The sequence below is a fragment of the Macrobrachium rosenbergii genome, unplaced genomic scaffold, assembly GCF_040412425.1.
Source record: "Macrobrachium rosenbergii isolate ZJJX-2024 unplaced genomic scaffold, ASM4041242v1 171, whole genome shotgun sequence".
NCBI lineage: Eukaryota > Metazoa > Arthropoda > Malacostraca > Decapoda > Palaemonidae > Macrobrachium > Macrobrachium rosenbergii.
Window position 1 is genome coordinate 5346589 of NW_027100729.1, and position 26724 is coordinate 5373312.

Below are 26724 nucleotides of genomic sequence, written 5' to 3' on the forward strand. Positions count from 1 at the left end.
TTTCCTTTCTTTGGTGGCAAGGCATGGACCAAAGCTGATCCATCTACAATGAGGACATCAGTCTTTGGTTCTTTGTCTTCTAGTGTAACATGACTCTCCAGGACCGAGGTCAGCTGAGACTTCTGACATGTGTACAGCCTACCACCCTCACTAAGGGAAGCTGGGAATGTTTGATTCTCGTGCTGGAAGAATTCCTGCAGATCACATTCACGGCTCTGACAGGATATAAATAGCTTTGAGAAAAGCTGGCAATCCTCCTTCAGAAGTTTCTGCTTTGACTGTTCTACAGGAGCAGCTTCTTGCCTGAAGAAGTCAGTTCTGTTCTTCTTTATCGGCTCATAGAAGGAGACTGCATTGTTTGCCAAAGAGTCTGAAAACTTCTGAAATTTAGTGTGGCCTCTGTCAAGGTGTGTCTGTAGAAGTTCTGCTGAGCTGGGGTGGGCAATGTCTTTGTTGTCAATGGAATACAGATCCTGGCTCTCTTCCTGAAAAGGACTTCCCAAGTGTTGCAAAGCCAATGACAGCTTGCTGACTCTCTCCAAGAATGTCTTCTGCGCATGAGGTGTTTGTTCATGGTGTGTTGTCTGCTCATTAGACTCCTTACTTTGAACCTCTGTTTCGTATGCAGACACCAAGCGGATGATCTCTGGGCCAGCCACCATCCATCTTCTGAGTGCTGACGGATCTTCAGTCAGCCCAATGGCTCCGCCATCAGTCTTTATAAAGGCATTGGTCTGCTCATGAGCTTGGTCAAGAGCCATTGCTGAGAACTGGCGACTGGTCTTGTGCACAACAAAGTTGCCAGCCTTGAACTCCTTGTGCAACTCTGGGTGTGAACTCTCTAGGGTAAGCATGTCCCTGAGGTGAATAGGCAGCCAACGAGCATAGTTTGTATTATTGTTGGAAAAGAAGTAGGGACAGACCACACCCTCCTCCACATATTTGCTAACTGTGGCATCTCCTAACTGTGCAGAGACCTCCAGTACTCTGTCATAAGAGATACTGAGGCCATACTGATGTAGCATTTCAACCAGGTTTCTCTTCCTGGTTTTGGCATAGACTGAGAGTCCCATGTAGACTGGGAATGGTGTTTCTCTGTCTTTGGAGTGTCTATGAGTTGTTGCTCCCTCTTTGTATCGGGGAGTAGCAGTTGAACTGCATGAGCTGTGCAATGGCCTGGTCTGACTTTGATGCTCCAAATCGTAACTGTGACTTGATGTCAGCCCCATGCTCAACCATCCCTACAAACTGGAGCAGGAGAGGAGGCACAGAATTTCGTACACAAGCCTCAGAAAATGTGCCATCAAACCGTGACTGATGATCAAGTATAGACTTTCTGAGAATATTTGCTGCTTTAGCAATGATAACTGCCTCTGAAAGATCAGATGATTGAGCAAGTGCTTTTCCCACATCCTTTTGAAATGCAAGTAATACATCTCTGCCAGATTTATGAGCCTCAAGTTCTGGAATTTCTGCCAGAAGTTTGTCTTTGAGTCTCGTGGAATTTACACTTGGTGACTCTACACCTAATTGTTCCAGACATTGTTGGTAGAGGTGGCAAATATCTGCCAGCCGAAATGTGACTGGATCATCTGAACAAAGGTTGTTTTCAACAATGTATGTCATCAGTTCTGACAGAACTAGTGGATACACATCTGATTCTGACTCAGTGCTACCTTGGTCTTTCTCAAGGCTCCTCAGGTAGGACCTTTTTCTGTTGTAGAGGGCACAAAGACAGGCATGGTGATACTTAAACTCCTGTGCAATGACATCCCCACCAGTCAACTTAGCAAGGAGCTTGCCATCACTAAGTATCTCTGCACATTCACGCAATTTCAAGTCAAGGCCCTTAGTACTAGCCTGTCTGAGATCAGATGCAGGTGCCACTTTCTCACAGAAAATGCAAACTTCATTGTCATGACTGGTTCGGCGCAGTTTTGCACGACTAGTCTCAGTGTTGCTGGTCTGGTCATTGGATTGTCGCTTTCTTGCACGGTCCAGTTTAGTGTTGTTAAACAACAAGCGACAGTTCACATGGTATTTTGCTGCATTTTTTCCTGAGAGTGGCCTCTATGCCATCACCTTCATCCAGCCTTGCTGGATCCATTATCAGTGGCATTTCATTAATTTCACTGAACATGGGAATGTTCCTTGCCAGCATTGTGTACCCATCATGGTCTAGGACATGATGACTTGGAGGTGATGTCAAGTGCTCACCTCTTTTGTCCTTCTGACAAAGACAACACAAACTCAGTTTGTTTTTCTACTGCTCAATATTGGATTGGCATCACATTCTGCCATGATTTCACTTTTGATTAAGGCCGAGGGGTTATCCTTTTACCACCTTAAACAAAGCACACATTCCTGTATGGGATTCAACTAGGTTCGGTCTCCCTACACCTAGCCCGATCATTCATCCAGTGCCATTTAAGTCCCGTGTGATCTGTACACCATCCGGGTAAGTACATGAACCATCATGTACAGCCCCCATACCCTTGGCTCGGCTCTCCCGCTGGCACATCCTGTCTATTCAGGTGCGGCTATCTAACTATAGCTGGTCTGGGGCTGTTAGAAAGCATTTGGGACACTAAACTAAACTATACTACAACTACTAGTCTAAGACTACAGGATTAGTAAAGCTGGATTAGCTGGCACTGAACCCCATGCTGAGTTACACAGCAGTGATGTCACCAGTGTGCCCTGGTTGTGTGCAGACATACACTCTTTTACATTTATTAATTTTCCTTCAAAATTGATGAGTTATTCGAAAGAGAGGGCCTCATTAGGATCTAAAACCACAGAAACCAAGATCCATGCTTAAAACGATAATTGTTGAACGGGCATTATTTCTCATTATAATTATTGTTTCTACCTTTTCTTGGCAGCCATATAGCCCCCATATTTAAAGGTAAACTGTACTGGGAAGCTACAGAAACATAATATTCACAAGAAATAGTATGGAAGAGCTTTACCATATTGCTAGAAGCAAATACATGCCATTCTAGTGAAAAATTAGCCAAAATCTGTCGATACTGGCGCCATCTTGGAATTTGGCCGCCATATTAAATTTTTGCGTGGCCAGCGCCCTTTTCTGATAGAGGAACTTTAAAGAGCACTTGTGCAAAATTTCATGCTTGTTTCACTATCTGAACGATTCTTATGAAATATGCAATTATCTGCTGCACTATTAAGAGATGTTCAATTCGCCTTGTCTGAGGGGTATTCTCTTAGTCCGTTATTGCGACTAACTATTATCTAGGGTGCGTTCCATTTAACCGAAGGGATATTCTTTTAGTCCGTTGGTTTGTAGGTTAACCAGGTCGAAGAATTCCTTGTTAGGCAGCAGTGATAGCATAATCACAGGGAATTAGGTTAGTACGTTTTCTTTAACTATCGTAGTCTCGGATAATTTTCCCTACGAGAGTCCAAGGGGGTGCTCGAGTAGGTTAGGCTTCTCGTCGACGCTGAGATACATCGTCGCTTGTCGGTCGTCTGACTCTTCCTCAACCTAGACGGGTTACCCGGAGGGACAGCGGCTCTGCACACTGCTTCACTTTACTCCAGACATGAGAGGCTTTGCATAGCCACATGGGAAGTCGACGGACGGAGACAAGACTGACCTGACTGACAATCAAAGTACTCACCGAAAACATCGATCGTTATGGGGAGAGTAGAAATGAACAGATAGCCTATGCAGAACAGATTGGTGAGCTACCATCTCTGAGGCTGGTAAAAGGGGTGTGCAATCGAATTGATCCCTCCTCTTCCAAATGTTGTTAATTGGGCTAATTCAGGTGTTCAGGGAGTTTATTGCAATATGAAGTTTTCATAATAAAAGTAACATTGTAATACCTACCTGAACACCTGAATGATTCCCACCCTCCTTTTCCCACATCAATTTGACCTTGAATAAAGCAATTGACGAAAAGTGGACTTGTTGTGGTAGCTCAGTGACAAGATTTTACCTGCGGCGTCGGTAATGCTGGCTGTTAAAGTTCCCAGTAGGGGAATTGGTAATCGAGGTTGTTCGGGCTAGTGGGATTAAAGGCTAATTCAGGTGTTCAGGTAAGTATTACAATATTAGTTTTGTTATGAAAACTTCATGTTTGTTGGAGTACTGTACCTTGCAGTACCTTATTACAGTGCATTGCAAACATTTGTTTGAGTACTGTACCTTACAGTAGAGTACCCACATTTGTTAGAGTACCTTACAGTATACAGTGTGTTACCCATATACATTATTCATCGTCCCTTCCTCTCCTCTCCTCTCCCACAGGGGAGACCTGGTTGATGTCTTCCTCCACCGGGAGGCCGTTTACGGCGTCTCAGTGAATCCGACTCTGGACTCTGTGTTCGCCAGCGCAGGAGAAGACGGCCAGGTCCTGATGTACGACATGCGGGAGTCGCCCGCATCAGGTTAGTAAGGCCTTTCGGGTTAGTCCTATGGGACTATACTTCTTTGTAATGATAATAGTCATAATCATTAATAAGAATGATTGGAGTAGGCCTATGTGGCTGTGTAATACCCTAAATTACCTTCTAGTAATATACAATACTAATAATCATAATCATAAAAGGTTCTCTTAAGAAGAAAGCCTTTGGGGTAGACCTGTATGACCATTTAGCACCTTAATAATAACAATATTAATAATAATAGTTCCGCCTTAATTTTAGATCCCGTCTGCCTGGCGCGATATCACGATGCATTCCACTCGGTCCAGTTCCACCCCCTGGAGCCAACGTTCATCGTCACAGGGAACTCCCGGGAAGGCGTAGCCCTTTGGGACGTCCGCAAGCCAAAGATGTAAGTTGCGATCTCTCTCTCTCTCTCTTAACAACTTAGTCAATTAATTACAAGTTCTTTTTCAATTTTCAAATGCTTTGAAAGTCAAGAAATATTTCTATTTTTGCTTTATGAACATTAATATTAACATTATTATTGTTTGGTATCATCCATATTAACATTATCATTATAATAGTTTCTTTTTTCGACCTTATTAGTCCCACTGCGTAGCAAGGTCAGCTGCTCGAGTCAACTTTCTCCATCTATTTCTATTCTGTGCAATCTTCTTCCCCCAGTCCCACCTCACCCACATCCCTCCTCACCACATCCATCCATCTGATCTGCTGACGCCCCACACTCCCCCTCCTCCTCCCCACCACTGGCATGTTCTTAGCTCTCTTGATTGGTTCCACCTCCTCTCTTCTTATTACATGGCCGTAGCATCTCAGACGAGCTTCCCCAGACTTCTCCTTTACATTTCATATACCACACGTTATATCTTGGCTCTCCCTCCTTTCCAGCAGTGATATTCCAGCAATCCATCTCACCATCCTCATCTCGGTTCTTTCCAGCAGTCCCTCCTCTTTCCTCTTAAGTGGCCAGGTTTCTGCCCCATATCATGATAATAGATAATTTTCCTAAATGGTCTCACGAACAGTTGAGTTGGTAGTTTTGAGTTTTGTTAAATATACATTTTATTATATGTAGATATTTTGATTTTTGCAGCGTTAATCTTATCAAGATCAATATTAACGTTATTATTATAATTAACAGTGATGTTAACATTATGATAAGGTAGGTTTCCTAAATGGTCTGACAAACTATTGAGTCAGTGGTTTATGTTAGATAAACATTATATTATTATATAAATATTCTCCTTTTTGCAACGTTTAACATCATTAACATCGATATTAACATTATTATTGACATTATTGGATTAAATTTGTGGGTCATTTTCAGACCAGTCCTGAGGTATGGGGAAAAGCAGTGCGCGCAGTCCTCCATGTGCGCCAAATTCAACCGCATGGGGACGCAGATCGTTGCCCTGCGCAGGAGACTTCCCCCCATACTCTACGACACCCAGTATTCGAAGCCGGTCTGTGAGGTAGGTTACATTAATATACAGTCAAGTTACAGTAAGGTACAGCCAAGTTACAGTAAGGTACAGCCAAGTTACAGTAAGGTACAGTAATCTAGTCTGGATGTCCCTGTGGACAGCTTTTGAAATCATTAAAATGTTAGCATCTTCGAGTAACAAAGATTTGAGATTTTGTCTAAGTACCATCTGAACTTAACAGACACTTTAGCGGTCTGACGTTTCTGTTAAGTAACAGACCCTGTGTTATATTTTGCACTTGAATATTTATGGATTTTTGATAAGTAAGAAAATCTGTTAAGTAACAAAGACCCTATAATATATCTCACACTTGAATATTTCCCAGACTTCTTCAAAGTAACAAATTTTACCTTCCCCTTCAGAGACTTCAAAGATTATTTTTATTATTATATATTATTATTATTATTATTAATATAATAATAATATTATTATTATTATTATTATTATTATTATTATTATTATTATTATAGGCAGTCCCCGGTTCACGATGGGGTTCCGTTTTTACGCCGCGTCGGTAACCGAAAATCGTCGTAAACTGAAAAATAGTAAAAAAATCCTAAGAAAACCTTACTTTTAATGCTTTAGGTGTATTGAAAACAATGTAAACTGCATTTTTATTGAGTTTTTCATAAAAAAACCTCCAAATTTTTATTATTCTGCTGTTTTGGAGCTATATTTCTTCCGTCGGATCGGTGTACGATGCGTCGTAACCCTGGAACATGCGTCGTAAACCAGGAAATAATTTCTGATGAATATATTTGAAAACGTCGTAACCTCGGAACGTCGTAAGCCGGACCTGTCGTAAACTGGGGACTGCATGTATTATTATTATTATTATTATTATTATTATTATTGTTATTATTATTATTATATTTACTGGTCCGCTGGTATGGTGGCTAGTGTTGTGGCATGCCACTCAGATGTCGCGAGTTCGCGCCTCCCCCAGGGCGATGAAAAAATCTCTGGCTCTGTATCATGCTCAGTTACTGCCGCAGTGTGGGGTCTGTGGTGGGAGGTTGAATCCAACATTCTTTGAAAGCTTGAATTTCAAGTCAGTGGCCCTGTGGGGTTGTTCCATGTGAATAGGTTTCATCTAATGAAATATTATTATTATTATTATTTATATATATTCTTTTTGTCATATCACAGTCATCCTATTCAACCGGGTGGTTTTTATAGTGTGGGGGGTGTTCCGCGTTGCATCCTGCCTCCTTAGGAGTCCATCGCTTTTCTCACTATGTGCGCTGTTTCTAGTAGCGCACTCTTCTGCATGAGTCCTGGAGCTACTTCGGCTTCTTCTAGTTTTTCCAGATTCCTTCTCAGGGATCTTGGGATCGTGCCTAGTGTTCCTGTGGTTATGGGTACAATTTCCACTGGCAAATCCCATATCCTTCTTATTTCGATTTCCAGGTCTTGATACTTAGGCTGCCATGGCAGAGTGGTTTAGCTCATGGATGGACTGGTTAAGCAACATTGGGGCTGGTCAGTCGTTGGATGGGTGACTGCTCTCCTCGGCGTTGATTCCTTGGGAAGGATCTTTACCACAATTTCCTCAGTCTACTCAGCTGTAAATGAGTACCTATTCCCGATGGGGTAGGGTCCAGCTGTGGGTTAAATAGCAAAACTCAGCAATGATGGAAAGAAATGAAAGAATAAACGGCAACAATTTAATGGAACCTCTGGCAACAGAGGAGCTTTGTCTGGCAGCCAGGTATACAGCCCATTCGAAAGGGAGGACATCAGGCACTTGGAGGTCGTCATCCACAACTGACCACCACAACCACAATAACTGTAACCAGCAACCAGAGACTGGAGCTACAAATTGTTAATATTATAGGCAGTCTCCAGGTTACGACACTTTTCAAATATATTCACCAGAAATTATTTCCAGGTTTACAACGTATGTTCTGGGGTTACGATGCTTACGACACCAATCCAACGGAAGAAATATGGCTACAAAACGGCAGAATAATCAAAATTTGGAGGTTTTTTGATGAAAAACTCAATAAAAATGCAGTTTACATCATTTTCAATACACCCAAAGCATTAAAAGTAGGGTTTCTAAGGATTTTTGACGATTTTCTATTATTTTTCAGCTTACGCCGATTTTCGGCTTGCGACGCAGCGTAGGAATGGAACCCCCGTCGTAAACCGGGGACTGCCTGTATTATTATTATTATTATTATTATTATTATTATTATTATTATTATTATTATTCATGAGAAGATGAAGAAGCCTATTCATATGGAATAAGACCCCCTACAAAAGGGTACACAACTTGAAATTCAAGATGCTTGCAAAGAGCGTTGCAGTGTTCATTTGAAAAAAGTAATAGAAGGTAATAGAAAATACAGAAAGAAGAGATATCAGTTACTAGAAAAGAGAAAAAGATAAATCAATAAATAAATAGATAAAAATACAAGTAAATAATGAAAATACAGGAGAATTGCTTTAGGGTAGTAATGCATTGCTTCTCTGCTTGAACTTTGGAGAGGTTCCAATTGCACAACAGTCTCAGTAGGGAGACTTGTTCTGCAGTCCAGTGGAGTGAGAAATAAAGGACCTCGGACTGGAACTTTGAAGAAGTTGCCCAGTGAGTCACGTTTTAATTTTCATCTCTCTCTCTCTCTCTCTCTCTCTCTCTCTCTTTCCAGTTCGACGCGGAGCACTATTACAATTCCTGCACAATGAAGAGCTGCTGTTTTGCCGGGGATCGAGACCAGTTTATCCTGTCCGGGTCAGATGACTTTAACCTCTATATGTGGAAGATCCCGGAGAATAAGTGTAAGTTCTCTCTCTCTCTCTCTCTCTCTCTCTCTCTCTCTCTCTCTCTCTCTCTCTCTCTCTCTCTCTCTCTCTCTCTCTCTCTCTCTCTCTCTCTCTCACGATGCTTTCCTAGAATTACTGCTGGCATCTGCAATGTAACTATATCATTCTCTCTCTCTCTCTCTCTCTCTCTCTCTCTCTCTCTCTCTCTCTCTCTCTCTCTCTCTCTCTCTCTCTCTCTCCCCTAGTTTACTGAAATATTCTGCTCCTAGTAATGTTGTTAAATGTTATAATTGCCCATGTTGTATTAAAGGAAGTATGTTCATACCCTTTTATAAATGTGGGCAACCCTTTTACGTTAGTTTATTGCAAACTGTCGCTCATTTTTGACAGCAGTCGATATTGAGAATAAAATCTGAAATTTTATGTAAGTGACTTACCAAGCAATTACATAGCTACAAGCTGCCTACCACGGCAGTCCAAAAATTTAAATTTCGCAGTGGCTCTAACGTTGCTAGTGTACTGTAGGTGACAGAGACCTGCCCACTATTGGGACCGACAGGTACAACTCATCAGAAAATATCAATTTGTTTTCTGCCAGCTCCCGATCAACATTGGTGGTTTTGTAGAGTCCCTTTTCATTATCTTTTGGATTTTTGTCCCAGTTTTGGAAGTATTCGGATATTGTGTGGCTTTGTTTTGTTGGTTATTCTGTTAGCTTTGGTTGACACAATTTCTAATAATTTAGTAGGTCAGACCCAAGTTCTTCAAGTGTTCGGTACTGCACCAAAGGTTGCAAAACTAGATTAGTTAAAGTTAAGTATGATTCTCATACTAAGTGTTTCAAATGTAGGGGGCAGGAGTGTAGTAAAGATGTTCCTTGCTCAGGGTGTCAGGATTGAGATGGTCAACAGTGGAAGGTTTTTAAAGCTCATTCAGAAAAGCTTGCTAGAGATAGAAGGAGGAAGGCAGCTCTCAGAGCTGAAAATAGAGCTAGTTTAGAGGCTGTTCCTTTGCCTTCAGTGGTTGAGGATAGTGCTATTTCTTCTCTTCTTATCCCTTCTGTGTCTCCCATCCTACTGTCTTCCCACGTACTCCTTTACCAGGTTCCCATGCTTTAGGTTTGGTAAGAAATTTGAATTTTTGGCCAACACTGTCCTGGAATTAGGTATGTCCTGTAAAGCGTTTGTTGACAAAGCCTCGAGTGTTCCCGGTGCAAGTGCAGTGCAAAGTGATAGTGTTGTGTTTTCTGAGGAGGTGTCTGTCCGTCCTACCAGTGCTCCTGGATGAAGGTCCCTGTCCCACTCCCCTGCACCAGGGAGAAGACATACCAGAGGTCGAAGGGAGGCTGGTAGGGTTTGCCCACAGGCAGTCGCCCCCTCCGTCGAGCCTGTTGCCCAGTCCCAGGCTGCGACAGAGCGCCATTGGAAAGGTCTCTTTCAGTGCTCATCGTCTGTCATCAGATTCAGACCATTCTTCGCCTGAGGGAAGGCGATGGTGATGCCACTCTTCCACCTCGGTCTTTAAAGAGGCATTCTGCTGTGGCGGACATCTCTCCTCCTCCTTTCAAGAGGCTTAAGGAGGTCAGTTTGAGTCCCCAACCCTTCTGCATTTTTACTGTTCTGCCTCCTTCAGTACATCATCGTCAGTCGACTTGGGATAGTCTGAGGTCTCTCAGACCTGTAGATCGACCTGTTTAGTCGTCTAAGCATTCAGACCTTCCTTGTAAGTGCCCGACGCCTCAGTCTAAGTGCTCTCCTGTTCCTGAGCACCTACTCTCGCCTGGCGCCAACTGTCAACCACTCGGCGCCACCTCTGAAGTGTTTGGCGCCAATGTCTCCTCATCGACATTTATTGACTCAGAAGATTCTTCCTTAACCCTGATTCATTTCCAACTAGAGGATCTTATGGGATTCTTAAAGAAGACTGTCTCCAAGGGCGAGGAAACCACTTTATCGCCTATCTCATCTGATGAGGGAGAAGTCGAGCATGACTCTGACCCTTCATCTGCTTATTCAAGCCTTCTTAGGTACTTTTTAGCCAACTTTCCGGACTTTTTTGAGCCTGTGCCTCCAGATTTGCCCGCGTCCACCTTTCTCATGAGGAAGCAAGCAAGTGATTCTTGTCTCCCGAAGTTAGTCCTCTCCTCTTCCTCAAAGAGAGCTCTTAAAGAGGTTAACGAGTGGTTGGCTTCCAAGAAGGATCAAGATAAGGTGACGTTTGCCTTTCCTCCTAAGCTCCTTAAGAGGAGGTACCGATTTTATGACACTGGAGACACTCCTTCCTTGGGAGTTTCTGCCTCCCCCCAGGGGGACTTCTCCGGCTTGGTCGACGCTACACGACGTGCTGCCTTTTCCTCTGCTAAGGTTATGTTCCCCTCTCTGGAATTGGACTATCTCTTGAGGAACATTTTCAAGGTTCTGGAGATCTTTAGCTTCCCTGACTGCCCCACAAGTCGTCACTCGGATTGAGGACTGAGGACTGTCCAGTCTTGGCAGAGGACTTTGCTTCTGTCTGTTTGAACGTCTTGTCTTGTGCAGACAAGGCAGTTAGGGATGGCTCAGCGGAATTAGCCTCGCATGCAATGGGCTATCTGAAGAAGCAAGAGCTGTGGTGCTCTTTCGCTGTGAAAGGAATTTCTGCGACTCAGAAGTCGGCCCTCATGTTTTCTCCTCTCGACAAGACTACCTCTTCCCTCAAGACACCATTAAAGAGGTTTTGTCTTCTTTACAGAAGAAGTCAACTCACGATTTGCTGGCTCAATCCACGAAGCGCCCGAAGGTAGCTCCTGGCGTAGTGCCTAAGTCTTTCTCTCCATTGCAACCCCAGCCCTTTTGAGGAGGACGAGCCAGGCCCCAGTCTAGACTACACTTCAATCTTCGTCTCCCCTCAAAGTCCTTCAAGAAGTCGTCCGTCAAACTGACCGCTAAGTGAGAACTGTCTCCTTCGCGCCCATGTAGGTCAGGTTGCACCAATTTTGGGAGGAATGGAGTCGCAGAGGAACAGACTCCTGGGTAGTGCAGGTAATGAAGAGGGGCTACTCCATTCCCTTCAAAGGAAAACTGCCTTTGTCCAAGTCACCAATCACCTTGACAGCTTACTCGGGAGGCTCTGAGAAGTTTTTGGCCCTTGCTTAAGAAGTCAAGTCCTTTCTTTGCAAAGGGAGCAGTGGAGGAAGTAGTGGACCAGTCATTGGAGGGGTTCTACAACAGGCTTTTCATAGTCCCCAAGTCATCGGGGGACTGGAAACCACTGGATGTCAGCACCTTTAATTTGTTCATGATAAAGACCAAGTTTCACATGGAAATGAACCTTTCTGTCATGTCCTCTCTCCATCAGGGCGACAGGATGGTCCCCCTGGACATGCAGGACTCCTATTTTCACGTCCCCATCCATCCGGACTCGAGAAAGTTCCTGAGGTTCATTTTTCGGGGCGGGGTTCTTCAGTTTCGGGCGTTGTGCTTCGACCTTGCCACAGCCCCACAAGTCGTCACTCGGATCTTCGCTCCTCTTGGCAAGCGGCTTCACCTTCTTGGGATCAATGTATCCCTCCATTTGGATGACTGGCATCTATGCTCTCTGTGAGGAGGAACAGTGCGCAAAGGACTTGGAAAGGACTCTTTGTCTAACACAGGAGTTAGGCATTCTGATCAATTCTCAGAAATCTCAGATGACTCCAACTCAGAGAATTTTCTATTTAGGGGTGACTCTGGACTCACGAGCTTTCTGGGTTATTCTTTCCCCCAGAAGAGTCGAGTCCTGTTTCCTAACTACCCAAGACTTTCTTGATCTCTCGACCTGCTCAGCTCTTCAATGGATGAGCCTTCTGGGCAACTTGGCCTCAGTGGAATAGTTCGTGAAGTTGGGCAGGCCTCACATGAGGCCACTGCAATTTTTCCTGAAGGCAGATTGGTGCAGGAAGACTCAGGTCATCTTCCTGGTCACTCTGGAGATCAAGGAGGATCTTCGTTGGTGGTTGTCACAGGGAAAAACTTCAGGAAGGAATTTCTCTCCTTCCTCTGAACCCCAACCTAGAATTCTACTCCAACGCTTCAGACGTAGGTTGGGGAGCTCTGCTAGGGAGTCAGAAGGTTTCTGGGACCTGGAAATTGGATCAGAAGTCACTACACATCAGTGTCAAGGAATTCAAAGGTATTCACCTGGGCCTTCATGCTTTCTCTCCGCTAGTCTCGGGCAAAATCGTAGCTCTCGTATGCCCACAAGCAGGGAGGCACCCACTCCTTCACTCTCTGTGAGACAGTGAAAGATTTCCTTCTCAGGGCGGAGTAGAACCAAGTCAAGCTTCTCGCCTCGCTTTGTTCAGGGAAAAATAAATGTCCTGGCAGACGAGTTGAGCCGCGGTCGTCAGATACTGCCAACGGAGTGGACCCTAGACTCCAAAGTCTGCCTAGATCTTTGGAAGTTTTGGGGCAAGCCTTCCATAGATCTCTTTGCAACCTCGACACTGCTTTTCTCTTTTTTGCTTATCAGTCCCAGACCCTCTCGCATGAGCGACGGACGCCGTGTTCTTGGACTGGACAGGTCTCAATGTACAGGCAGTCCCCGGTTATTGGTAGCCTCGGTTATCGGTGATCCAGTTTTACAATGCTTGTCTAGCGACGATGATAACCGAATTTTCGACACTGATTCCTGTTTATCAGCTCTGGTAATACCTGCACCAATAACCAAGGATCAGCGCTATTATCACCGATTTTCGGTTGTTGGCAATTTCGGTTATCATCACGCTGTCGGGAACGGAACCCCGCCGATAACCGGGGACTGCCTATATATGTCTTCCTTCCCTTCGGGTTGATCAGAGAGGTGCTGAACAAGTTCATGTCGCATCAAAATGTCTCATTGACACTCGTCGCACCATTCTGGCCAAGAGAGGAGTGGTTTCTGGACCTGCTGCGACTGCTTGTGGATTTTCCGAGGTTCCTCCCACAAAAACAGTTGCTGCTCAGACAACCCCACTTCCTCAGGTTCCATCAAGGATTATCCACCTGGCCTGGACAGGATTCAGACTGTCAGGAGCCTTGTCAGAGCAGAAGGTTTTTCGTGAAGGGCTGCGGAGGCTGTTGCTAGATGTCAACACGTTTCTTCTAGCAGGTTCTACCAGTCCAAGTGAACTGTTTTCAGAAGATGAAACCTCTGTGGGTCAGATAGCGGATTTCCTACTCTCAAGGAAGTTGTCGCCCTCTATGATTAAGGAATACAGATCGATGCTTAGCTAAGAGTTCAAGCATAGAGGCCTTGACCTGTCCGCGAATCAGGATCTTAGTGATCTCATCAGATCCTTCGAAACTTCCAAGTTAGAGAGGCCTGGTGCAGTCCCCTGGAACTTGGACATCAAATTAAATTGGCTCTCGAGCTCCTCCCTTGAACTTCTACATTCAACTTCTCTTAAGTCTCTCACCAAGAAGACTCTCTTCCTGGAAGCGTTGGTTACTGCAAAATGAGTTAGTGAGCTGCAGGCGATAGACAAGAGGGTTGGATTTGCGCAAGGAAATGCAGTCTGCTCTCTCTCTCTCTCTCTCTCTCTCTCTCTCTCTCTCTCTCTCTCTCTCTCTCTCTCTCTCTCTCTCTCTCTCTCTCTCTCTCTCTCTCTGGGTTTCCTTGCCAAGGATGAGGATGTTTCCCATCCCTGGCCCCGCTTGTTCATCATTAAGAGCTTGGTGGACATTCTCGGGCCATAGGAAGAGGAGAGGCTTCTTTGTCCTGTGAGGGCCTTGCAGTACTACCTCCTTAGGACTGAAAAGATCAGGGGACCCTCGAACAACCTCTGGTGCTCCACTGGGAACCCTTCATGTCCACTTTCTAAGAACGCTCTCTCTTTTTTCCTGAGAAGTATGATTTCGGATGCTCACTCTCAGGTTATAGAGGACGTCTTCCCGATCCTGAACGTTAAAGCTCATGATGTTCGAGCTGTTGCCACATCCCTTGTGTTTCGGCGCAATAATTCCTTGTCATCTATTCTGCATTCAACATTCTGGAAGCCCAACTCAGTTTTTTGCATCGCACTCCCTTAAAGATAATGAAACGGTGTTCGAGGATTGTAGTACGTTAGGGCCTTTATCCGTGGCTTGCATGGTGTTTGGGGAGGAAGCATAGGGGGCTCTCTGTCCCTTTACTGTCTCGCCCCCTTGTTGTAAGGTTGTTGAGTCTAAGGGAACCTTGGGAGTATGAATACCCGCCAGTTTTTAATGGTTGGGGTGGAGGTTTTTAATTTTGTTGGTAGGTAACGGCGTTGTTTTTTATTCTGGTCTGTGGCCAGGGCAAGGGCACTATTTTGTCTTTGTCAGTCATTGGTGAACCTCCATGGCTGCAAAGTGCCCAATGAAGTAGGGGCAACTCTTGGCCATATTGCAACGCCCTGTACAGGTTCAGTGCAGACCATAGGCAGTAATCACCTGCAGTAGCCCTGTTACCAGGTAAGGTACGGCAAGGATAGTTCAAAGTCATTATCTTTATCAGTGTTTTGGATCGGAATATGTCCATCTAACCCACCTCCTCTCAATGTGGAGTCAGCCATGTAATTGCTTGGTAAGTCACTTATATAAAAATGACATTTTTAGGATAAAATAAAATTTTACATATACTTACCAAGCAATTACATAATTGGAGCCCTCCCTCCTCCCCACAGGTGGACATCAGGGCTCAAACGAAATGATGTCTCCTGCTGAGTTGTACCTGTCAGTCCCGATAGTGGGCGGGTCTCTGTCACCTGTGCTAGCGATGGTAGTGCCACTGGGAAATTTGAATTTTTGGACTGCCATGGTCGGAAGCGTGTAGCTTATGTAATCGCTTGGTAAGTATATCTTAAAAATGTCATTTTTATATAAGCAACTTACCAAGTAACTACGTAGCTATTAGTTTCACTTGACCACAACAGTTCTAAATTTGAAATTGTTCTGACACAATATACAAACCATCAGCCCTTTACATTAGGAATTACTTACAGTGAAGCTGGACACGGCCGTTAAACTCTTGAACATGGTGGTTAGGCTGCAATTACCGTCAAGTAGGTGGGAATACCCGCAAGCCCGGATGTAAACATCCCAGTTTGCTTTCAGTCGTCATGCGTTGCAGACGTGTTTTCGGATCTCTTTGCCTGATTGTCGTTAAGCTCTTTATTATCCCATGTGTTTGATATTTATTAATATACAAACCCACGTTTTGTGATGCCTTGCATAAGCCGTCGTTCCCCTGCATCTGTCTTGGGTTTGATGGCCAAGGGCATGTTTAGAGAGGCGTAACCAAGTGGTAATGCTTCTCTTCCAGTAGCTTTTTAATTAGATACTGAAGGCGTTCCCCTGTACGTTTCGATATATTAGACTGGGACGTAATATCTTCACTGCCCTTCATTGATCGGGACGTAACAAGTTCGCTCCCCTTCTTGGGCTCACGCCCTCTGTGTACAAGAGCATGACTACTCCCTTTCTACTTGTGCTGAGTGTTGTTTTTCACTGCCTGCATTGTGGAAAAGTTGTGGGGGGCTGGTTGCAGGCTTCGTCGGTAAGTTTCACTTCCACAGCTCCCTTGATGGCCTCCCCTCTTTCCTTCTCTCTCCCTATAGGTTCTTCTATCTCTCCTTCGCCCTCTTTGCTCGCTCGTCAGCCAAAGACCGAGGGGGCACCGGTCAGGTGACCTCTTCTCAGGGACCTCCTCTCGCTTCGTAGGGCAGTTCCCCTTGGAGCGAAAGGAGTCTCCCTCTGCTAATCATTGCTTTTTCTTTCAGGTTGACAGCGAGCACCATAGGTGCGGCAGTAGTTGGCTGGATATCTCAGTTGGGATATCTTTAGTCTCAATGTTCATACAGTGTTTGCTTCGGGATCGACCACGGTACCTGGTTGGAATGATTTAGATCCACATTGGTATCGTTCCGACTCTGTTCCTGCAGATGTGGATTGATTGCTGTCATTGCTGGCCTTCATGTATGCTGTGGCACTGCCTGTGGCGTATCTGTGGTCCATCTGCTCCTGCTGTGCTTCCTGTGTTATTGCTCCTGTTGACTGGGCGACAAGTCTCTGGGCCGCTCCTACTGGTCTCCTGCCGTAGCTGTCCTGATCGCTCCTGTCCCTGCTGGTGACTGTTCTTGGCCATTGCTGTGTCTCCTGCCTTCTGAACCGCTTCCGTAGCTCCTGCATCGGCTGTCCTAATCGCACCTGCTGCTTCTCCTGGTGGTCGTGTCCTGGGGCACCTCCATTGTGATCCTGCCTGGCTGCCCTAGAGGTTACGATGTTTTGTGTCCACAATCCTGTAGAAGATGTCAGAGTGAAGGTGAAGGAAGTCGCCCCGTGGAGGTAGCCGCTGTCTTCTTCAGTTTATCTTTGATTTTGTCTTCTGCTGCCTTTTTCCTTCCTCTCCCAAGGTTCAAGGGGGTCCCAGGGACCAGATAGACCTCTGTCGGCTGAAGGAGAGGAATGCTGCTTCTTCCCCCTTGAAGGTCTTTGGGCGTCTAGGGACTGCCTTCTTCCGAGGAGGCAGTGGGTCATTCGTTGGCTCTTCCCAACCTTCAGGTTCAGGAACCGATTTGCATACCACTGGGTTTTTCAATTCGGGAGCCGCGGGCACGCAGACCTTATTTTGCGCTCCCGGTCCCGGTCCTAGAGGTTCCACCTCTAAGACGGGTGCTGCTTCGGGCTCTCATTCGCGAGCAGTGTGAGAAAAAGGGTCGAGGTACCCGGGTGTCTCAGCTCTTCCTGCCAGCACTACAAGCACTCCTGAGTGCTTACCAGTGCTCGGTCAGGTTCCCAGTGTGGTGTCTTGATCCTGTCGGTTCGAACACGAAGAAGCAGGGAAGAGATTCCCTTCGGTAGTCCTGCTGGACTTCTAAGGGACTGCCTCTCTTCTGGGAGGCAATTTTCTCTCGTTGGCTGTTCCCACCCTCGGGGGGGAAGAGGGCAGGAACCGATTTTCATTATCCTCAGGGGTCTTGCCTTTTGGGGGCCACGAGTATACCTTAGTTTTACCAGACCTCTGAGCTGATTAAGAGCTCTCGTAGTGCTGGCCCGAAGGATTAGACTTATTTTACGTGGCTAAGAACCAATTGGTTACTTAGCAACGGGACCTACAGTTTATTGTGGAATCCGAACCACATTATAGCGAGAAATGAGGCTGCACCCTTGTTGCCAGTCTTAGAAGTCTGCATCTAAGACTGGTTTTGTGCCTAGGTCTTTTCGATTTCTTAGGAAACTGAATGCATACACTCCCCATTTTTGGGAGTCTTGTGGGTCGCTCAAATTCTATGAGTCATGGGTGCTCTCCTGGCGAGAGGCACAGGACGAGAGAAAGTGCCGGGACACCCAAGTGTGTCGATACTGCCTGCCAGCTGCTTTGGTTGCTTGGCTGGGTTTCATCCTCGTGTCTTGAACCTTAGGATTCAAGCTTGCAGGATAGCAGACACAGAATTCCCCATTTAAACCTTCTTCTCGAGGGATCTTGGCCTCGAAGGAGTTTTGAGTTTGGGAAATTAGCGCTAGTTCTCAGCAGACGAGTTCTGCCCTGTCCAGTTCCGATTGCTTTCCCGTGATTGGCTCGGCTCAGCTTGCTCACCCCACCCAGCCCCTGGTCGCGTTTGTGAGACTGGCTTTGCTCAACTCACCTCAGCTCACCCCACTTGTCTCCCAGTCCACTGCTTACCACCCAGTCTGGATCGCGTTTGCACGATCGGCTTGGCCTGTCTCGGCCGTGCACTGTTTTTCCGAACTGGGTTCTCAGCACTGTTCGGGTGAACTTTCTGCTCTTCCCAGGTGAGCGCTTTGCCACAGCACAAGCGTTTTTCTTCCCCCATGTGGAAATCATCTCCTTTGGTTGATTATCGCTCACGGTCCACCTCTCCTGCTTGTCTTACTGGCAGAACAGATAGGGGTACTCTTCCTCCTCACCTGTTCTCTTCTCCTCTCGGTTGTTCTGAGAAGTGCGAGATGGACAGAGAGAGCTCCAATGAATTTGTCTTATTTCAGAGTTTAGCTGCCTGGCGTGCTTTCGGTGTTGTAGTACAACCTGGTAGCCGAGGAGGGTTTCTTGGGATCTGTCAAGGTCTCCCTCCAGGGAGAGAGGTACAGGAGTTTCATGCTTCAGAAGCAGCGAGGGTCTTCCTCTTCAAGTTGCGATCACCCTCGTTTCTTGGAGCACTTTGCGCCAATTTGTTAGCTCAAGGATCTCCAGGACAGGACTGCGTCTCCCCCAATGAATAATCTTCATCACTCGCAACCCTTGCAGTTCCCAAAGGGGCTGAGAGTTTCATGGGTTGCCGCGGTCCTTGTTTGTGAGAGCATTCTCGACCAGATGAATACTTTTCTTTCTTTGGATGAGTTCATTCGGGTCAAGATACCATGCTCCTCCCCCACCTCGACAAAGCACGAATTCTTCTTGCCCTTAGGGGTCTTGTCGACTGCAGGTTGTTTGACTCTGCTTCATCCGGACTGGGTTCTCTCTCTGCTTCTCCTTGCTGCGAAGGGTATTCCCTTCCGCAACGAGAGGCGGCGATCTTGGAGGACACTGCTTGTTTCCTCCAGACAGTCTCCTGATGGATCCAAGATCCTTCACCTTTAGGCTTTCTCTCCTCGAATACGATCATTCCTGGAGAGAACTCTGCCTTCTGGAGACTGGTCCTGTCCAGGGGAGGGTCTTCCTACACCAGGCGGCAATCTGTAGGCAGTTCTGGTACTAAGAAGAAGGACTTTGTCCTAATTCGGATCTCTGGTTTTGTGAGTCCCAAGTTGCCTCGACTCTTAGGAATGAACTTTTACTTGGTTCTGCCTTTCTCTTTCAGAGATTATGCCAGTTACCGCGATAATCAAGGTTCGCACCAGGACACTGCCTTGTCCTTTGGACAATGGCCAAGACCTTTGGGTCTTTGCCATCTTGGCTCAACCTTAAGTTCAAGCCAGCCTCGACTCTTAAGAAGTCCCAGGCTTCGGAAGAAGATCGCGGAAACACACAGCCCTCCTCTTCCCTTGTAGGAAAGTGCACATAACTGTGTCTCTTTCCACCCTCTTTTCCATAAGGAAGGAGGGCAGAAGGGAAGAGAGGAAGAAGTATTGACTGGGCAGAAGTTCTCCTACTGCAGATGCCTGGATGAAATAATATTTGTCAAGTCTCTGGACCTGGCAGCGACTTTGCCGAGACCTGGGAATGGATTCCTTCAGGAGAAATATCTATTTCCCTTGGGTCTCGGCAATTCTTTTCATCGAACTTCCATCCTGCTTCCTCTCCCGTGGTATCCTGTTATCTTGCAGAAGCTTCCCCATGGTGGAGAATGAAGGAGGTCTGCTTCCAGTCCTCCATCCTTCTTTCCTCTTCGAAGTATGAGGAAAGTGTTAGGCTAATGCTTAGTTGAAGGAACCTTCGAACATGCTTGCACATTCTCCTCATGTTGTGTGTCTACTCGTGGGTACGTGACTGAGATGATTGATTCCTTCTCTTCAACATCCTGAATTCAAGCCAGCCTTTTCACCTTCCGAGAATTTCAGGATGAGTTATGAGGCACTCAGTGGTTTCATTGAACAATGCCACCACAGTAGTGACACATCGACAAACGAGGAAATCGTTTTTTCCTCCTTTTTCATCTGTCGACGTCTGCAGGTACTCAAGTGTTCTATAGCGCACTCGATAGCTCAGTTAGCCAGATACATTCCCAGTGGGGATGTATTGTTAGGCAAGCTCGGCCTCAGGTTTGAGTGATCGGGACGGAGCGTGCTCTTCACTCTTTTCTTCACGAAGATTCACAAAGAGACTGCTCGGCTGAGAGATCCCTACCAACTTTCTATTTGCCTCCCGACAGGACAAAGTCGGTAGTTTTCTCGCTCCTTCATACCAGACCCAGGGGCATCTACGGTGAGGCATGCTGTCTCTATGGGAAACATCGATATCTACGTTTTTTTCCCTCCGTATTTGTCTGTTTCACTTGGGGTTCACAAGCGTTGCTCACCCTGCTTTACAGACAAATGCTGGAAGACTTCACCTTTCGCCCGATCTGATAGGTCTGCTTCCGAGGCACCAAGAAGAGTTCTCCTTAACCCAACCTCCTGTGTGTTCAGGACTGGGAGACTTTCCAGCTTCCCTCGAAAGCTAGGCTTTCTTGCTGAGCAGCAAAGGATATAGATGGATATCTCTTGAAGTCCTCTGCAACACTCCCAGGGACTGGATCTGTCTTCGCTGGTTGGTGTCGTTGACAGAATTTCTTCTCGGGTCAGAGTTGCTCTTCAAGTCTGGACTTCCTCGTCTTCTCCACCGAGGGTTGCTCCTCTCCCTTTCAGTTGTGAAGAACATAGGCCCTTGCGACCTAGTCTTCTATCTGAAGTAGCCTTCTTCACCTCAGTCAAGGTTTACGTACAGATGAAAAGCTTCTTCAGTCTTGCTGTCCCAGGGAACTGATCCCTGGGTGGCATGTGACTCTCGTTTAGTGTTCCTGTCCCGTGCTCTGCACGCGCCCTTACGAGAGTCGTTGGACAGAGATGTGCCCTCTTAGGACTATTTCTCATCTCAATCCGGCATAGAAGATGGAAGAAGAGATGAAGGGGGATGAATACCTGACTCCTTCTTTGATGTCCTAGTGGACTCCAAATCCATCGGCATCTATTGTCAGATTTGAGTCCTACTTGTTTCCCGCTTGGATTTTGTATCGATGATCCAGATCATTTGTTATTTTGTCCTGTTAGGGAGCTGCGGTACTTTCCGAAAAGGCTCAACATTCCTAACCTGGATGTCGTCGACATTTCTGCTAGTACTATCCCAAGGAAGAAGTGTCTAAGGACACATCTTTCTCCTAGCTTTGTGAAGCGATCAAAGGAGGTACAGTACTCAGCAGTTGGCGATGACAGTACCAGTACTTTCCACTTGAGAGCCCACAAAGTCAATGGCTCGGTCCATCCCTCGCATTCCGGAAGTTTCTGTCGGTCTGGAAGCAAGACGTGGTCTCATAGACCACACACTTGTCTTCTACCTTTGGTTTAGCCCACAGGGGTCCTTGGAACCTTTTTTCCTTGGTCCTATGGTGGCTGCTCAACATGTTGTGTTTTCTTACCCGGCTCCTTCAAGAGGACGAGTAGCATCTCGCCTAAGGTGTTGGTTCTGGAAGTGAGAAGGATCCCAAGAGTGACTGGCCTCTCCCCCTCCATCCTCGTCCTCCTACTTCTCCTCCTTCAGGATGAGAATAGGACTCGAACCGACACTTGCTGGATCTGGCGTCTGATGCGGTAAGACTACACATCGAGTACCCATTCTATTTTTCTTCTAGAATCACAGAAGCAAATCCGCTCCTTCCTTTAGCAAGGGGAGGAAGGAGACTCTGGCATTAAGGAAAACCCTATCTCAGCTTTTCCTTACTGCCCTTGACTCTCAAATTCTTCCCAGCCTATTTCGTATGAGTTACGTTGCCTCATTCATGCGAAAGGGTCCAGTATCTGACGTTTGATCTTGCAGTTCCTACACTCTGATCAATACGTCAGGGGCACGGTACTCCTCCTCGCTGTTTCAATCAGGAGGAGTACAGGTGTACAGAACTCCAGTCAGTTTAAGAGACGCACTCAGAGTCCTCCCTCCAACCAGTGTCTTCCTAATGTAAAGGACCGATGGTATGTATATCGTGTCAGAGCAAATCACAATTTTTGAAAGGAAATTGATTTTTCCTAACTATACAAACCTGAGGTCCTTTACATTACATTTCATGCCCACCTCATGCCACCCCTCAGTCTGAAGCTGGACTGAAAGGGAAACTGGAATGTTTACATCCGGCCTGGCGGGCTACCTGGCGGTAGTTACCACCTAACCACCTTGTTCAAGAGTTTATTGGCTGTGTCCAGCTTCGCCATAAGTCATTCCTAATGTAAAGGACCTCAGGTTTGTATAGTTAGGAAAACTACATTTTACTTTCAAAAATTGTGATTTCTTGGTAATGGGCTACTGTTTTAGTGTAGGTAACTAGACCCCGCTCACTACCGGGGAAGAATAGGTACAACATTGCTGAAGAGCGCAATTCATGTCTGCCGGTCAACAACATTACACGGTTGGTTGAGCAGCTCTGATTTGAATTTTGCCAGAGGGTTGTATCTTTCTCTTTGGTGAAGTATTCATTGGTGTTGGCAGCTTGCTATTTATTACCTTAGATAGTTTATTATTCAGACTTGTGACTTATTGTGACTTATTATGTCAGATCCTAGTGTGTCTAGTATTAGGTAAGGCAGTCCCTGGTTATCGGCAGGGTTTCCCTTCTGACGGTGTGATGATAAGCGAAAATTGCCAATTTTCAGCGCTTATCGGTGCTGATAACCGGAGATCAGCGCCACTGTTAGGTAAGTATCGGCGCTAATACCTGATTATCGGCGCCGATAAGCAGAAATCAGCGCATATCAGCGCCAAAAATCGCAGATTTTCATCACTAGACAAGCCCCATAAAACCGGATCGTCAATAACTGAGCCCTCCGATAACCAGGGACTGCCTGTATTGCAGCAGAGGCTTTAATATTAGACTTACTTCTGCTAAGTATAACTTTGTGTTGCCATTGTAGAGGGCAAATTTGCTCATTTGAACTTAAATGTAACGAATGCAAAGACTGGGATCAGGGTAAATGGAAAGTTTGGAAACAATCTAGATAGACTCCAAGGAGACAGAGAAAGGTGGCTGCTAGAGTCAAGGCTAAAGGTTTAGCTAGTCAGGTTTCTACTCTGAAATCGGATGTTGCTTTTCAGTCTATGCCTTCTACACCTCTGCCTGTGTTCTCCCCAATCACCAGCCCTCTGACATTTCTTGAAACTCCGTTACCTGGCTCCCATTCTTCCGAACCCGATGCCATCACCTGCCTAGAAGCTAGAACTGACCAAAAGTTTGGTCTGCTTGTTAATACCGTAGCCCAAATCAGGTCTTCGGTTAAGATCCATATGGATCAGGTAAGCGTAATTAGTGTTGGTGCAAGTGCAGTGCAGTGCAAGTGGAGGAGGTGACTACTTGTCCCACCGATGCTCCTAGAAAAAGGTCAATGGTAGACTCCCCAAAACCTGGGAGGAAGCAAACAGAAGTCCAAGGGAGGTTGGTGGGGTTTGCCCACAGGTAGTTGCCCCTCAAATGAGCCTGTTGATTGAACCCAGAACTCGGTGGATCGCCGTTGGAAAGGTGTTCACACGGATGAACATGCTCTGTCGTCCAGTGATTTGGACACCAGTGCGGACAGGGGGTGTAAACGTTCGTTAGCATGCTCTTTCCACTGAGTACACTTCCCTGCTCCCACGTAAGATTCCCAGGGAACAAGAGCACAGCCCTCTTCCCTCCTGCAGTTTTTGGGTTAGTCCCGAGAGGGTTGTGCATTACACTTTGGTGATGGAGAGCCAGTCTTTACGCAGCCTTCCTCACCCAAGTTGCCCGAGCGCCCAGTGTCCGAATGTGCAGTGTCAAAGTGTTCTGCGTCCAAATGCCCAGTTTCCAAATGCCTAACTTCCAGTCCCTATCAGCTGTAGAGAGGCCAAAACAGAGAGCCCTGAGCTGAAGGACCCTGCCCTGGAATACGAACCGCAGATACTTCGTGGAGTCTGGATATACTGGGACGTGGAAGTACGCATCCTCCATGTTGATCGTTACCATCCAGCCTCTCTGATGAATGGCTGACAGGACTGAACAGTTTGTTTCTATTTTGAACTTGGTGGTCTGCACAAAAAAGCTCTTTGAACTTGGTGGTCTGCACAAAAAAGTTCAACTCACTGACGTCTAGGACCGGTCTCCAACCTCCCGACGCCTTGGGGACGACAAACAAATGGTTGTAAGTCCCCTCTGTGCTTACGTCTCCAACCAACTCCGCAGTTCTTTTCCCAAGTAGCGACGATATTTCTTCCTTCATGGCCAAAAACCTCTAAGAGCCTTCTGAGTAGGCTGTTAACCCTTAAACGCCGACTGGACGTATCGTACGTCGACTAAAATTGTCTGTCGGGTGCCAAGTGGACGTACAGTACGTCGATTACAAAAAGTTTTTTAAATATTCGCGGAAAAATAGTTATAGGCCTAGTTTGCGAAAGATTTTAAATCACGCGCCTTGAGGGTGCTGGGAGTTCAAGGATCACGCTGTTGTTTTGTTTACAAGCGATACCCAGCCCCGCATGCAAGAATTTCTTTCTTCTCGCACTACAGAGCATCAGCGATGCATCTCAGAAATTCTTTCGTCATTTTGTTGTAATTTTTGCACCGTTTTATATTAGGCGTTACATAAAGTTTTATATATAAAAATGTGCGCAATTTCATGTAGAATGCAACAAAAAACAACTCATGGTTGTAGCTTTTATAAGTTTTGAAATATTTTCATATAAATCACGATAATTGCCAAAATTTCAACCTTCGGTCAACTCTGACTCGACCGAAATGCTCGAAAAACACAATTGCAAGCTAAAACTCTTAGATTCTAGTAATATTCAATCATTTACCTTCATTTTGCAACAAATTGGAAGTCTCTAGCACAATATTTCGAGACAATGCTTCGCCGAGGCGAAAGCGTTCTCCTCGACCCGAGTTGCCATCATCACCGCAGTTGGTGACCTCTCTCAGCCTGCTGGTTCTGCTCGATCCTCCTTGCCTGTCCCCTCACCTCCTGGGCTTCCCCTAGGAGGTGTGGGTCAGACACAAGAAACTGGTGAGTTGTCTCCCTGAAGTTTGACTACAAAGGCTTATGCTCCTGGCTCGGTCCTCAGATCAGCCAGATCGTACACCCGCATAGTGCAGGAAGGATCCCAGGGTCTGCCGAGGTTCTCCCTCCTGCTGGGAGAGTAGATCGGGAGGACTGCGCCCTGGAAGGACTTGAGGGTCCACTTCCCAAGGATGCAGACACCCCCGAGATACAGAGGACTTTGCGGTGATTCATCAGCACAACGACCTCGGGGAAGGGACTGCAGCCTCGCCTGTGGATCGTCCTTCACGCCTCAAATCCTTCTGGGGTCCAAAGGTACCCAAGGTTTTGGTGGGGCTGTCGTGGTCCACGCTTGCTGAGGGGGTTCTCGACTAAGTGAATGGTCTTGTGTGTGGGCAAGACAATTCGCTTCGTTCGAACTACTCGGACAAGTTGCTTCCCCCTCCTCTGCCTTGACAGAAGCGATTCTACGTGCCCTTGGAAGGGGCAGTGCCGCCTGAAAGGTTGACCCAGACTGGTGCATCTAGGCTCGGGTCTTTCATTGCAGCAGCTTACTGCAGAAGGTATCTCCCTTTTGCAGCAAGAGGCAGCAATCCTGGAAGCCACTGCCATGGCGGCTCTCCAGACAGTCTCCTGGTTGGATCTGTGGTCATTCACAGTATCCAGAGTGGCTGCCTCCTTGGGCACTATCATACCTGGGGAGGACTCCGCCTTTGGGAGACTATGCTAGTCTGGAGGTAGAGCCATTTCCTACCTTGCTCACCAGACGGTAAACCTGTAGGCCAACCGGGTTCTCAAGCGAAGAGACTCGGTTCTTTCTCGCTTCGCCAGGTCTGTTGGACCTGAGTTGGCAGTGACCCTGCGGAACGGACTGTTGCTGGGTTCTGCTCTCTCTTTCCTAGGGAGTTGGTAGATGCTGCGGTGGATAAATGTCGGGCCAATGACAGTAACCGTCTTGTCCACCAGGCACTGGCAAAGACCTCTGGGTCTTCGCGCTCTGTGGCCCGGCCTTTGGGCCAGGCTAGCACTTCCTCGGCCCCCTAAGAAGTACCAGATTTCGAAGGGATCCCGCGGAAATACCCAGCCGTCTTTTTCCTCCAGAAAGGGTGGGCAGTCACACCCTTTTCAGCCCACTTTCCAGTCTGGTAAAGGGGGCAAGGGGAAGAAGAAGAAAGGGAAATGCTAGGGGCAGTGTTTCCCTCTAGCTGCTGCTGAGGGTGGGGGGTTGCCTATCGAGCCACTGGGCAACTTGGCAGTGATACGGAGCCGAGACCTGGATAGTGGATGTCCTTCAGGAGGGATATCTGCTACCCTTCGAGTCTCGGCCACCCCTCGCAATCACACGGGTCTGTTTCCATACCTATGTTTCTGGATCTCGAAGGAAATCGCACTGATGCAAGAAGTGCAAGCCATGCTGAGCAAGGGTGCTGTAGAAGTCGTGTCAGATC

At 46.6% G+C, this 26724-nt stretch overlaps 1 protein-coding gene across 2 annotated transcripts in view; it reads left to right on the top strand.

The window, feature by feature from the left end:
* The window catches only part of LOC136838113 (DDB1- and CUL4-associated factor 5-like), an 82234-nt gene that overhangs the window by 22827 nt on the left and 32683 nt on the right, over positions 1 to 26724 (top strand). For both annotated transcript variants that reach the window (XM_067102953.1, XM_067102952.1), the window contains exons 3-6: positions 4277 to 4416; positions 4675 to 4804; positions 5744 to 5888; positions 8555 to 8684. In XM_067102953.1, the coding sequence (XP_066959054.1) occupies positions 4277 to 4416; positions 4675 to 4804; positions 5744 to 5888; positions 8555 to 8684 (545 nt within the window). The remainder of the gene's footprint in view (positions 1 to 4276; positions 4417 to 4674; positions 4805 to 5743; positions 5889 to 8554; positions 8685 to 26724) is intronic.